The sequence below is a fragment of the Rhinolophus sinicus genome, chromosome 2 (genome assembly GCF_057876585.1).
Source record: "Rhinolophus sinicus isolate RSI-liver-muscle chromosome 2, RSI-T2T, whole genome shotgun sequence".
Taxonomy (NCBI): domain Eukaryota; kingdom Metazoa; phylum Chordata; class Mammalia; order Chiroptera; family Rhinolophidae; genus Rhinolophus; species Rhinolophus sinicus.
Genome location: NC_142502.1, coordinates 158,687,448 through 158,701,663, shown reverse-complemented (window position 1 = coordinate 158,701,663; position 14,216 = coordinate 158,687,448). Strand labels below are relative to the sequence as shown.

At 49.5% G+C, this 14,216-nt stretch overlaps 1 protein-coding gene and 1 long non-coding RNA gene across 6 annotated transcripts in view; one reads left to right on the top strand and one right to left on the bottom strand.

Moving 5' to 3' along the window:
* The window catches only part of EPAS1 (endothelial PAS domain protein 1), an 81,194-nt gene extending 67,822 nt beyond the window's left edge, over positions 1 to 13,372 (top strand). For all 4 annotated transcript variants that reach the window (XM_019748604.3, XM_088796183.1, XM_088796181.1 and 1 more), the window contains 9 exons: positions 2,223 to 2,370; positions 3,044 to 3,258; positions 4,356 to 4,546; positions 5,119 to 5,229; positions 6,768 to 7,258; positions 8,287 to 8,413; positions 8,711 to 8,828; positions 9,141 to 9,314; positions 11,074 to 13,372. In XM_019748604.3, the coding sequence (XP_019604163.2) occupies positions 2,223 to 2,370; positions 3,044 to 3,258; positions 4,356 to 4,546; positions 5,119 to 5,229; positions 6,768 to 7,258; positions 8,287 to 8,413; positions 8,711 to 8,828; positions 9,141 to 9,314; positions 11,074 to 11,225 (1,727 nt within the window). In that variant the 3' untranslated portion in view covers positions 11,226 to 13,372. The remainder of the gene's footprint in view (positions 1 to 2,222; positions 2,371 to 3,043; positions 3,259 to 4,355; positions 4,547 to 5,118; positions 5,230 to 6,767; positions 7,259 to 8,286; positions 8,414 to 8,710; positions 8,829 to 9,140; positions 9,315 to 11,073) is intronic.
* The window catches only part of LOC141571539 (uncharacterized), a 71,388-nt gene continuing 66,455 nt past the window's right edge, over positions 9,284 to 14,216 (bottom strand). For both annotated transcript variants that reach the window (XR_012496341.2, XR_012496339.2), the window contains exons 3-4: positions 14,103 to 14,197; positions 9,284 to 9,798 (exon numbers count right to left, since the gene is read on the bottom strand). This is a non-coding gene — a long non-coding RNA (uncharacterized LOC141571539). The remainder of the gene's footprint in view (positions 9,799 to 14,102; positions 14,198 to 14,216) is intronic.

The window sequence follows — 14,216 nt, the reverse complement described above, 5'->3', positions numbered from 1 at the left end:
TAGTGACGGTACATCCATACAATGGAATACCACTTAGCCATGAAAAGGAACAAACCATGAATCCCTGCAACAACGTGAGGACTCTGGAAAACATGCTGAGTGCAAAGAAGCCAGACATAAGAGTACATAGTCTTGTATGATTCCACTTATATACAAATGGAGAAAAGAGCATTTCCATATAGAGTAACAGACAACACAGCACTGATTGCCTGGGACCGGGATTGACTGTCAAGAGGCATAAGGAATTGGGGGGGGGGGGGGGTTGATGGAAAAGTCCCAGTCCTTTGAGTGTGGTGATAGTTACAAGGGTGTATACATTTGTCAAAACTCATTGAGCTGTATGCTTTAAAGGGGTGCCTTTTTTATTGAAGATAAATTAAACCTCACTGAAGTTGGTTGTAAAAAATGAAAACCTAACCAAAACAAGCTTAGACTAGGAGTCTTTACTTTGGGCGATCATCTTGTCTACTGTTTCCACGGATGAGGGCCTTGCAGCAAATCGCTCAATAGTGCTGAGCCTCAGTTTCTTCAGGTGTAAAACAGGAATAATAAGATACGTCATGGTGTTCTTGTGTCCTAAGTGAGGTGACGGTAACACTAACAGTCTTTATTGATGCTTTATGTGCCAAGCACTGTTATTATTGCTTTGCAGACATGAATTAGTCTTGAGACAGTTTTGAACCGTGCAAAGCACTATGTACCTGTAAGTTATGGTATTTCCTGTACCTTGGAGGTACTTGTTACATTTTTGAAAAGGGTAATATGTACCAAGAAGATATAAATCAGTGTGAACTGAGCTGCATTTCTGAACCACACAGGGGTGGTGAATGGGGAGGTGGCCCACTAGCCTACCAGGAGAATCTGGATATTCTGCCACAGGGCCCCTCGTGACACTATCTACAAACGTGACCTGGAGATGTGACAGGGCCTGAGCGTTATCCATATTATTATAGTAACTTTGGGGAAGAGGTGGCTTTTCCTGTATAGCGTTTGTCGGTGACGTTCAGTCAACATTCTTGTACCTGATAAGCCAGCCAGGCAGACTTAGCCCTCAGTACAAACAGCTGGGACATACTGCGTAGCTAATAATGATAATTATTGTCATTGCTATTATTATTATTATCAATACCCCATTTTACAGGCAAGGAAACCAAACCCAAGCGTAATTGTTCTTTTCCCAAAGTCCCCACGCTAGCAAGATTTCCTGATTCTTCCATCATGCTTCTTTACAATTCTCTGTGATTTGGGGATTTCTGAGTTGGGATTCTGAAGAATGAATTCCCAAAGAATGAAAGTAAGTGGGCAGTTTGGAAAGCTACCAGAAATTCTAACATCAGTAGACTCTCATTTAAAGAGATTTACTGATTCATTTTTAATGGGAGCAGATAGAACATTCTGGACTCAGGGAGACGAGGTGCTGGGATGTGAGGTCCCTTCCCCCATGCTTTTATACAGTAAAAACAAATATTAAGCAAACATTTAGAACAATCTGGAATTGGAAAGAAGTCATATGTAGGCAGCCTAGCTGGGCAGCTGGGAGGAGGAGCAGGAAGGACTTACCACAGCTTTTGAAGAGATTGAGTGCAGGCTGCTGGGGGCCCAGCCCTTCTTCAACCTCAGCTGGGGGCCGAGGGCCTACCCTCTGCCTTTGCTATGAGTCACAAACCTTCTATGGCTCTAAGGTGGCAGGCCTGACAGATGACCTGAAGCAATCAAGAATAATGTTTTTTTTAAAACTGCATTTATTCGTAAAGTGAGTCTTGGTAGCAGGTCTGCTACAAAGGGCTGCCCTAAGGAGGGCTTTCTTCAAGCTGTTTCCAAATACATCCTCCCCTTTCCCCTCATACACACAGACGAGGCTCTTCCTGGCATCCCCTGCAGGGGGCTTCCTGTCGTTGAAGCCTAGAGGAAAAGTGGGGCCGATGCTGTTCTTGGTTCCTTTTACAGCTGAGCAGGTTGGCGAGCCACTTCTCAAGGGATTGGCGATGAGCCACTCCCTCAGTGGACAGCCTTTGGCAAGTCCTTCAATCCCATCTGGCCCTCCTTTCTCTGTATTTAACATGAAGAGTTGGGTGAGATGATCTCTTAGTGCCTTCCAGCTCACCTTCCCCAGTCCTCACGGTCTAGTACCTAGTCTTGTCCGTTTCCCCACAGATGGCACTCCCAGTGGGGTCTCCACTCCCCCACTTCCCTGACCTCGGGCTCCATTTCTCCTTCCCTAGTGTGCACCAAGGGTCAGGTGGTGAGCGGCCAGTACCGGATGCTGGCAAAGCACGGCGGCTACGTGTGGCTAGAGACACAGGGGACAGTCATCTACAATCCTCGCAACCTGCAGCCCCAATGCATCATGTGTGTGAACTATGTCCTGAGGTGAGTGTGTGAGGGCCAGTGGGTGGGCAGGGGGGCAAGGTGCCCGAGCTCCCCAGACTGAGAACGCAGGCCTAGGGGATGCCCAGCTTCTCCGAGGGCTCTTTGTGAGCTCTTTGCAGTTTTGACCCATATGACCCAGAGGGCTTTGTGGATGTCTCAGGAACAGTGTGACGCTTGGGGTTTCCCTTTGACAGTGCTTTTTCTGCCCCTTCCCCCTGGTGTGTCATCTGTGACATGCCTCTGACCCGCATAGGGAGGCAGATAGAACATAGTCGGCACTTAACAAGTATTTTCTGAATGGGGAGAAAGGGAAGAGAATCGTTTGCATGTTTTGGGAAAGAAGATGTAACACCTTTACTCTGTCACACCTGGGGAGAAAGCTGAATTAAGTCATTGCTAGGGTGAAATAAAAATCTTCAAACCCATATACACCATGTAGCGTCTGATAATAAAATAGCATCCAAGGCAATAAATACATAGTCAGAGGGCACTCTCCGCACCCCGACCTCAACTCAAATTTCCCTTGCATGGTTCTTTACAAAATGCGGACACACAGTGTCCATACCCATGTGTTAGGTGGAAAGGCTTAGCCACCGCATTTGCATGTGTCTGGGGAGCAAATGGATTTCGCTAGAAACTGTGACTGGACTGAAGCCCACTCTTGTCCCTCCAGTGAGATTGAGAAGAACGACGTGGTATTCTCCATGGACCAGACGGAATCCCTGTTCAAGCCGCACCTGATGACCATGAGCAGCATCTTTGACAACAGTGGCGAGCTGCCTATGTCTGAGAAGAGTAACTTCCTGTTCACCAAGCTGAAGGAGGAACCTGAGGAGTTGGCCCAGCTGGCTCCCACGGCGGGAGATACCATCATTTCTCTGGATTTCGGTGGGTGCTTCTCAGCTGAGCCGGGGCCCACCAAACCCTCTTTGGGTGGGGGAGCTTCTTACTGTAACAGGCCATCCTGACTACAGCTATTCCTTAACCAGAGCTACCCTGTCCCTTCCCTGAGTCTTGCTAAGGATCTGTTCGTGGCCAGACTGTGCTGGGTCCAACACATGTACCCACGTCACTTCGGACGGAGTAAGACGGTCCTATTTCTGACCTCGTAAAGTGCTGAACCAGGCGGGGTGATGGAGGAACCCCGCCTGAGGAGTCCCATCTGGCCCACAGGCAGTGGGAATCTGAGATGAGAGAGGGAGAGAGCAAGAGATCTGCTCCAAAGCCACTGGCACGATTCCACAAAGAGGGCTGATCTCTACCTGGCCTTGAGGGACAAATTGCTTATTGAGGCAGAGGGGTAGGGTGAAATAATGTTGGGAGAGATAATTCCAGACACTTGGATGGAGAAAAGATTCTGGCCCAAATTTAGCCCTCGTAGGTTCTACTTCTTTAACATGTGTGCCTGTCCCATGGGAACGTTGGGTCCTGGTGGCCTCAGACAGAGATTTCAGGTCCTAGCCCACTCCCATGCTGGAAGCTCCCTTCGTGTGTAGCTGGGGCCCCTTCCTGCCCAGTGTGTGACCCACAGCCTTGCCGTGGCTGCTGGGGGAACAGGTGCACCTCCGTGTACTCTCTCTGAACTGTCTCGGCCCCTTTGGACGTGTTCTTGAGAGGTCGAGACTCGCAACTTTAGAGAATCATAAAGGACAGTCCTGGGTTGAGAGGTCTTGTCGTTTCCTTCTTTTGTGGTAGTACTGAGGCAAATTGCCCAATTCTCCTCTCATAACCTCCTCATCTACATTCTGGATTGCTCTTCAAGGAAGAACACTCCTAATACATTTAGTCTCTGAAAACGAAATGCGACAGGAGGGATGTCCTCTTGAAAGGCAGCCCCTTTGTCCCAGCTAAGCCTCAGAGTGCTGACGGCCCAGCCCCAGTCGTGACTTCCCGACCCTTTAGGGTTTCTTGTGCATCTTTGGGCTTTGTCTGCGCCAGGGCTGAGCCCGGTGGTTGTGGGTGTTAATCAGGCCTTGTCTCCACAGGGAACCAGAGCTTCGAGGAGTCCTCAGCCTATGGCGAGACCATCCTGCTCCCGAGCCAACCATGGGCCAAGGAACTGAAGAGCCATGGTGCCCAGAGCGAGGCCCAGAGCCTGCCTGCCTTCACCATGCCCCAGGTGGCTGCCCCAGGGAACACCAGCCCCAGTGCCACCAGTAGCAGCAGTTGCTCCACGGTAAGCCTCCCTTGGAATGAGGGCCTGGAAAAGGTGCGTTCCTTCTTCTGACCGCTGCTAGATGGCTGGACAGTCCAGACAGAAATACTGCTCTCCTCCTACTCAAGTTATCCTAAAGACCCCTAAAGAGGTGGTGACATTTACCTGCCTGCCAGGTATCCAAGCTGTTTGTTTGCTGTCTGTATCCATCCCCACCGCCATCTAAATGATAAGTTCCTTGAGGGCAGGGGCTGAGTCGCACAGAGCTTTGAGCCCCAGCTCCATTCTTGTGCAGGGCAGTAACCATCCTGCTTGGGGCACAGAGCTGTACAGTTTCTAGAACTGGAAGGCCATGGCCTTTACCCTGTTTACTCCTAAACATAGGCTCATTTTACGAGGAGGAGACTGAGGCTCAGAGAGGTTGATGAATTGACCTAATTCACACAGATTGTAGGGAGTGGCCCCCTACAAGTACTTGTTCAGTGGAATGGAGTTGATCTGTGGGTCCAAGAAGGTATTTCCCCTTCCACCTTGGACTTCGGGAAGACCACTGTCATACCCTTGACGTGGTCCCCCTCCTTCCTGGCCCCCAGCCCAGCAGCCCTGAAGACTATTACACGTCTCTGAATGATGATCTGAAGATCGAAGTGATTGAGAAGCTCTTTGCCATGGATACCGAGGCAAAGGACCCATGCAGCACCCAGGTAGGTGGCCATGGAGAAGGCCGGGTGGTGTGCCACGCCTGCCAGCTGGTGGCAGTGAAGCCTCATATCCATTCTTGCAGTCTTGTCCCTTTATTGCCGAGAACAGTGAGGATGCTTGGCCAAGGCCACGGTCACTAAATGAGGGAGGGTGCAGGGAACTGGAGCCAGTGTCGGTCCCCTTCTCCCACTGCTGCGGCTTTACGTATGTCAAATCCAGGCCTGCCATTTGGAACTCTCACCTTATTTATCTCCTACTTACTGAGATAGCTTCTTTCTTAGTGCACAGAAACCAAAATTATGACTGAACCTTTCTTTACGGAAGCCCAATATGTAAACAGTACATCCAGAGGTATAAGACACTTATAAGCATAAGGAACAATTACTCCCTTCACAAGCATAATCATCTTAGGATTCTTTGAAATAACTTTTATTTTAAATGCATTTAAAAATAACATCTGATTCATAAATTTTCATTTACATACAACTTTTCAGGAAAGCATTTATTACATAAGGCCAAATGTTCTTGCAAAAACTGTAAACAAGGCTGAGGTGGCGGGGATGGGAGTATGTTTCAGAAAACCCATTAGTTCCCGTTTGGCTTAGTCTGTGTTATTCATCCAAATGTCTACCTTGCTCCTCAGCTTGAAGCTTTATCCTGCTTGGCACAAGTTGCAGCTGTTCTGCAAAACTGTCCCTATTTCAGCCCTTCACTCTCAACTCTCCCTTCTCTCTCCTCTGAACTTCTATAGGATTTATTAGTTAGCCCTTGATCATAACTGTCTGCTTCTGCTCTTTAACCATTTCATTTAGTTGTAATTATTAATACATTAAGCAGCATCCTCCAAGGGAGGGTGTCCTTCGCTGAAGGTGGAACCTTTTTTCTGCCTCTACCTGTGAGTATTCTCGGTGGTGAGCATCATGCTACCGGGGACCTAAGGGGCCGTCTCTGAGGACTCACTGATTGGAATAAAAGTCCCTCCACCACTAGGGCCATCTGTCCCTCTATGAGCAATCCACAGATGGACCCTGGGCACTGACTGTCTAGGCCTATGTCGGGGCAGATGAGGAAGAGAGAACAAAGCTGCCCTTGGTTCTCCAGGAGCCGCTGTGCGTACCACTGGCCTAAGTGTCACAGGAGGACAGGAACGGGGGAGTCATCGTGAGCCAAAGTAGACAGGGATGGCTTTGTGGAAGAGGTGGGATTTGCCGGGGCCTGTGAGATAGAGGAGGGCATTTCAGATTGGGTGAGGGCAGTGACACGAGTGTAGGTTGTGGAGGGATGTCTGAGTGGGGTGTGGAGACATGTGGCACAGGCTGAAGAGGGGCTAAGCCACATGGAAAGGCTAGCAGAGGAGTCTGAGTCTCCTCCTGGTGGGCCACAGGGAGCCCATGAAGGCCTTAGAGCAGGGCAGTGCCCCTGTCAAGCTGTGCCTGGGCGAATGACTTAGCAGGGGCCGGGGGATGGGGGCTGAGATGGAATAGTGTGTGAGGCAATGCCAACCGCTGAGCTTCTTTGTCTTTGCTCCATGTCTCCTCAGATGGATTTCAACGAGCTGGACTTGGAGACACTGGCACCCTACATCCCCATGGATGGGGAAGACTTCCAGCTAAGCCCCATCTGCCCAGAGGAGAGGCTCTTGCCGGAGAACCCTCAGTTCACCCCCCAGCACTGCTTTAGTACCATGACAAACATCTTCCAGCCACTGGCCCCTATGGCTTCTCACGGCCCCTTCCTCCTGGACAAGTATCAACAGCAGCTGGAAAGCAAGAATACAGAGGCTGAGCACCAGCCCATGTCCTCCATCTTCTTTGATGGCGGGAGCAAAGCATCCCTGCCACTGTGCTACGGCCAGGCCAACACCCCTCTCTCTTCTTTGGGGGGCAGATTCAACACACAGTGGCCCCCTGATCCACCCTTACATTTCAGGCCCTCGAAGTGGCCTATTGGAAATCAACACACTGAGGCCTTGGGGGCGTCGCCGTTGGAGCCCCCTGACACCTCACACCATCTTTCCATGTTGAAGAAGAGGTAAGTGGCACCGACCCTTGGCTGCTTCAGCAAAGTCCATGCTGAACAGGGAAGGGAGGCATGAGCACCCACTGAGGGGCAGGCTTCCTGCCCCATCACCAACTCCCACTCTGTAGTGGCTGGTCCTCCAGTTAGCCCTTCGCAGAAGCCCAAGAGCTTAGGCTATGGGGGGGGGGGGGGGTCACCCCAAGGTCTGTGAGGCCGTGGGTGGGACACCTTTTTATCAGGTCCAGAGGAGACTGAGAGGGCACTGAGGACAGGAAAAGGGAAAGAAGTGGCTTGTCCAGGCCTTGAACACCGATGTCTCTCTTATCAGACCACCCTTTAGAGTGCCTTTCTTACCTGAGCCACAGAACAGAAAACAGTTACCTGACCGATGATGTCCTCAGTTCTCTCATGAAGCCCTGGTTGGGAAAAGTGAAAAGATGCCCAGGCCTTTTCTCTGCCTTTTGGCTGCTCAAGGTCTGGCATTGCCTTTCCTGCCCTGCTTTCTCCTGGCTCCTTCAAATCTCCCAAATGAGCCCCGTTTTAACCACTGGCGCTCCCTGGGCTAAGGCACAGTGTTTGGCACATGGCCTGAAGCTCCCGGAGCCCACTGGGTACATTGCCCTGGGGCACTTGCCCTTGACAGAGCAGGCTCACTGGTCCTCAGTGGGGGCACTTCAAGCAGAGCAGGGGGAGACGGGGCAGAAGAAACCTTCCTAAAGCCTGATGTTTCCTGGCTGGGCATCTGCAAACAATGTCAGGCCTGAGGGCTGCCCGGGTACAGATGTGTGGAGAGAAGTACAGGTGACTTGAACGTCAGCATCTCACAGGCAGAGGAAGCTGGAGAAGGGTAGCAGAGCCGACTCTCAGGCCCCTTCTAAGCCTATGTGCCTCCTCTGAGACTCTGCCCTTTGGGTCTTAGAGCCACCAGTCATTAAGTATTAGTTCTGGAAAGGCCCTCTGTGGGCCCTGACATCAGGTAAAGGGACTGGGTAGCATGGGGCTCCAGAATCCCTCATGACCCACTCTCTTGGGCTTGGCAGGTCTGCAAAGCGCTTCAGGCCTCAGGGCCCAGACTCAATGAGCCCGGCCATGATGGCCCTCTCCAACAAGCTGAAGCTGAAGCGACAGCTGGAATGTGAGGAGCAAGCCTTCCAGGACATGAATGGGGTGAGCCATCTCCTGACTGGTACCACTGTGGGTTCCACAGCCCGTGGGGCAAGCTGGGCGGGACTCGGGGCTGAGAGCAGACATCCAGGCTGGCTGGATGCTCTCTTACTGCTATGAGGCTCAGACTGCTGGCCAGGTGCAGCAGGGAGGGGTAGCCTTTCATAGAGAGCAAGCATCAGCCCCATTCCAGGCACAGCTGCTCTGAGCACACCCCCACCCCACCCCACCCCCGACTCAGTCTGAAGATCTGGTTGTCTCAAGCCCTCCGCTCTCTACATCTGCCCTTCCCACACCCAGGGGGACCCTCCAGGAAGCAGCACTTCACATTTGATGTGGAAAAGGATGAAGAATCTCAGGGGCTGTGGGAACTGCCCTTCGATGCCTGACAAACTGCTGAGTGCGGACATACCCAGTGGTGAGCAGCAGGGTTGGGGGACCCGGGTGGGAGAGGGCCTTTGCAGGTAGAAGGGCTAGGGACTCAGGGGCCTATCCTGGTTCCTCCACCCACTCACCCCCTGCCTTGCCTGCCCTACACCCAACTTACCCTTTCCACTCTGGCTCAAATGATGTCACCAGAAATCTCTGGGCTTGGAGGCCCCCGGGAGCTGGCTCTTGCTCTGGTGGCTCTGAGCACCTTTGGTGAAGGAAGTGGGGGTGCTGGGGCTTCACAGTCTCTCTCCTCCTTCTGGTCGGCACTGTCTCTCACTCTGCAACATTGATCTTTCAGATGAGTTCACCCAAAATCCCATGAGAGGTCTGAGCCAGCCTCTGAGACACCTGCCACCATCACAGCCACCATCGGCCGTGAGCCCCAGGGAGCACGCCAAGAGCGGGTTCCCCTCACAGTGTTGTGCCTTCCCGTACCAGGACTGCAGTCTGCCATCAGCTCACAAGGTGTCAGGTGGGTGCGCTCAGGAGCTCGAACCTCCTGCCAGAGTCTGATGTGTGTGACAGTGGTAAGGGCCAGGAGACGGACGTCACAAAGCAGCTGGTCTCTGCTCAGTATGACGATGACTTGCTGCCATGAACAGCCACTACCTTAGAGGGGTGAGTCCGCTGTCCTAGAAGTAGTGCAGCCAGGGCTGGAAGGCTGTCTGTCCACAGGGCTTTAGAAGGACCCTCCCAACAATCAGGTGACATCTAGGGCTCTTTTGATCCGGAGTCTGCTACCCTGCGTCTTTTACTTGGTTCTTCCTGCTACCATATTGCCTAATGCCCCGTTAACCATTGGAGGCATTGCTCTGAGTTCAGCCAGGAACTGAGCAGAGAACGTGCTGCTGGGAGGGTGTCCTGGAAAGTTCTGAGAGGGTTCACCCTGCTGTGCCTGGGAGGGTTAGTCACCTGATGTCCATCTTCTCTCCTGGTCCTCCTTTGTCTATTACCGTCTGTAAAACATAGATGTTGTCATGAGAAAGTTGCTATTTAGCATAAACATACGTAATTCATGGTTGTGGTGGAATGTACCAGAACCCTGCCCTAAAAGAGGGCAGTTTCCTCAGCAGTATGGTTTGCGGCAAACTACAGTTCAGTGCTTCAGAATCCAGGCTTTAGAGCCTCCCTTTAGCCTGAGCTTAAATTCCAGCTCTGCTCTTTACCAGCTTGAGGACAGAGCAAGCCACACATTTAAGTGAGAAGTTTGCATTCAAAGTATTGAGTTCTGGTGTGGTTTGTGTTCAGTACTGATAACCAACATTAATATTCCTTCTGTGAACCCACAAGTTTCCTTGAACTATAGAAATCAAGGGAGATTATTTCTGACAGTAAGTAAAAGAAGGGGGGATTAGAAAGGGATAGTAAGTATCCATTGCTACAGTGGGGGCTACAGAGAGACATTAGACCCACCCCCAACCACAAAGGAGCGCTGTCGAGTAGGGGAGGCAGGTGTGGACCCTGGGAAAGGGCTGAGGAAGAGGGCCCCAGGGATGGGGTGCTGCACACAAGGCAAGGGAAGAGAAAGTGGGTACCGCACATTAGAGGGGCCCAATGAAGGACTTCCAGGCTGTCCTACGGATACCTAAGCCTCCCTTCCAGGGTAGTGGGGTTTGGGTTCTGTGAGAGTCCCCTTTGCCCATCTGCTGCAATGTGGATATGTTTGTTGACATATCTGTATGTGCATGTCTGTTCAGATGCATGTATACATATTCATGCACACGTGTGTATGGTACAGCACACTCACAAGTGTGTGTGCAGGCAGCAGCTGGTTCAGAGTTCCCTGTCTCCACTGGGCCTTTCCTCCCGGCTGCCAGTGCACGGTGGACACACACTCTCACTGATGTCTCCTCCTTTGAGGCCAGGAAGCCTTCCTGGGGTCTTCCTCCACACAAACCCCCCAAAACCCTCCTCTTGCTGCTTTCTACACTGTGCACTTCCTCTCTTCCCTGGGACTTAGCACCCCACCTAGTGAGATGGGTCCAGAGGCAGACACGTTCTCTCCTGGGTCCACCCTCTAAGCATGGAGTAGGTCACTGAGGAAAGAGAACATTGAAGAAGCAGAGTGCTATTAGGGCGGCCCCACCCACACCCCCAAGTCATGACAACTGAAAAATGCCTCTTGCTCTCTGCATGTGCCCTTCTCATCCCTGCTAGCCTCTTAAGAAATAGACTGTTTTCCAAAGGTTTGACTTAGAGTGTTTAAAACATGGTGCCAATCATTCTTTCAGGAATGGCGAGTCGGCTGCTTGGGCCCTCGTTTGAGCCCTACCTGCTGCCAGAATTGACCAGATATGACTGTGAGGTGAACGTTCCTGTACCAGGAAGCTCCACCCTCCTGCAAGGAGGGGACCTCCTCAGAGCCCTGGACCAGGCCACTTGAACTAGAGCCTTCCACCAGGCAGGCACCCCTGCCAATGCCATCCTGCCAGCTTCACTCTCTCTGTCTTTTTTTGCAACTAGGTATTTCTAACACCAACACACTTTTTACAAGATGTACTTACCTGGCAAACTTGCCCAAGTCACCAAGTAATGGCCTTTTTTGGAAGATGCTCATTTTATTATCCATATTTTTAAAATACACAATTGTTTTACCCTCTGTGTTTTACTTTGTCAATGAAAATGTTCTTAAATTTTGTAAGATTTTCCCCCTCAACTTCAAGTACTTCTAATTTATATTATTCATAGGTCTTTCTCTTTCTCTCTCTCTCTCACACACACACACACACACATAGTCATACTAACAAGTGCAGTGTATGTTTGTTCTACTGTAGGGAAAGCTTTGGCTTCATTTAACTAAAAAGATTTTGTTGTTGTTGCCAAAGAGAAACAAATAATTTTGCTTTCCAAGCTTGATTTGTGGCCTCTCCCTCTCACAGCCCTTCTCCTTTCTTTTTTAAAACCAATCACCATATTGTAAATTTCAGTCTTTTTTTTTTTTTTTAAATCCAACTCTTTGCTCTAATTTTTATGACTTTTGGGGAAAAAAAGAAATGTGAAGGATGAACTCCAGTGTATGTGGTTATCTGTGAAAGTTGCACAGTGTGGCTTTTCCTAAACTATTTGGTGTTTTTCCCCCACATTCAGTGGATTTTTTTTTAATTATTATTCAAAACCATAACTGAGGGTTTTTTTTAAAAAAATTTATATCTGGGTTAAGTGTTTATCATATATATGGGTACTTTGTAATATCTAAAACTTAGAAACGGAAATGGAATCCTGCTCACAAAATCACTTTAAGATCTTTTTTAAGCTGTTAATTTTCTTTTTCCTGGTGTGGCTGACACTGCAGAATTGTACAGCACCTCCATGGGCCTGTACTAACACTGCACAAGGTCCCTCGCTGTTGGCTTTTGCTTTTGGGGTATACCATAGGCGTGACAAACAATCAAAGACGGGGAATCAAGTGGGAGCATTGCGAGCTGTCTTCTCCTCATGTTCTGTATGTATTATGTATGTATGTATATATTATTTTTGCTGCCAAGAGGGTCAGATGGCACATCATGGGTTGGGGGGGAGGGTGGGGCAAATCTAAGGGAGAGGAAGTGCTTTAACTTTTCTTAAGGTTCTGTCGCTAGCCCTTCAAGTACACTGAGCTATGTGACTAATGGGCTTTCTGTGGCACATTTGGATATTTCCAGAACTACCATGAGATGGTTTAGATGGGAATGCAGGAAAGAAAGTAAGGATTCAGAAATGTTGTAGTGATCCAGTCCATGTCTTCCCAGCTTACCACCTCGGAGCACATGGAGCTGGACTTAGAGGGCGCAGAAAGTAGGAGCAGCTAGTCCTGACCATCCCAGTGCCCCTTCCTCCTCCTGCTCTCAGATCGCCCTGCAAGGCCTAGGTGCAGCGCCTCCTGCTGGTGAGCAGCAGGCACACCTCCAGCACAGCCCCAGCCTTAGGCCCTCCCCCAAGTCTGTTTGTCACTTGAAGTGACTTGTATAGGTAGGAAGCACTGGAAATAGAGTGTTCTCAGAGCACTTTAACTCACTGGGTAAGAGGGACAATACTCTTTGGTTTTTAAATACCAATCACAGAACTCTTCTGTCATGGGTACAATGAAGTTTCTAGAAACACACACACAATGCACAGCAGGCCAAGAATTGGGTAAGCCTGGATGGATTTATTGCCCAAAAACAAAACGAAAAAATTTAAATTTCAGAAGAAATTAAGTTACAAGTCTAATTACCTAGTCACTGTGTTGCCCAAATCATACTTAAGCACCACAGCTTTGTTCCACACACGGCAATAGAACTTGAAGGGCTACTGACATGTAAATACTGGTGTTTGATTCCTGTGTGTGTTGCCTCAGCATTAAGGGTATTTCACCCTTGCAGTTTTACTAAAACACTCTGAAAAATATTCCGAGCTTCAATATTAACCTTACCTGTCAACATAAACGTAACGAGTTCATGTACATTATTATTTTGTCGAATTCCTACTGACAACATTATTACTATATGGGAGCTTAACTTTATAAGGAAATGTATTTTGACACTGATATCTTATTAAAGTATTCTGATCCTACCACTGCTGGTGGCTCTTGTTTCCTATGGATTTATCGTGGGTTACCCTGATGTAAAGCAAAGTATTTATTAAATAATTTACAGAAAATGAACATTGGCACTGATCTTTGTGAGACAACTGAGGCCAAGTGTCACTAAGACGGGTGAAGGAAGAAAAGACTAATGAATGTTAATACTTGGAAACTGCCTGAGACTGGGAAGCTATGTTGCATTCTCTATATTTCTATCTGCCCCAGGTCCCTTTTTGTATCCAATGCGGGGATCCAAGGAAAGCAGTCACGGTCCCTGCTTTCAGAAAATTACATGAAGCAATGTGACAGCCGTGCTGGTCTACGTGTGTTCACACTACACGCTCTATGATGAAGGGAAAGCCTGGGCTCCAGCAGTCAAAAGACTTCAGTTTGGAGGTGGCAGGGCCCAAGTGGGGACTTTCCAGGTAGAATGGGAAGGCGAGGGAAAAGAAAGAAACCAAAAAAGAAAGCCAGAGACAGAGCACAGTGAAAGCCCCAAATTGGATATGGGCATGATGAGTTCCCGAATTCAAAATTTTACTTTTCCAAATCATGACCTGCTTATAAACAGACATCTGTCTCCATGGTGTGACGGGGGGAGTGGGGAGAGACCCAGCAGCCGTCTTGCTCACAACTATCGGTCCTGGAACCAGCTGTTCCAGGATCGTGCCCTTTGTTCACCCAATGGTTTAGTCCACATAGTGTGTGTCTCCCACTTACCTGCTTAGTTCGCTTGATCCTCGGGCTAAACAGTCCCGTGAGCACCCAATTCACAGGTGAAACAGTCAAATGCAGTGGCTTCCACAAGTCATACCCTGTTGTTGGAAGAAATGA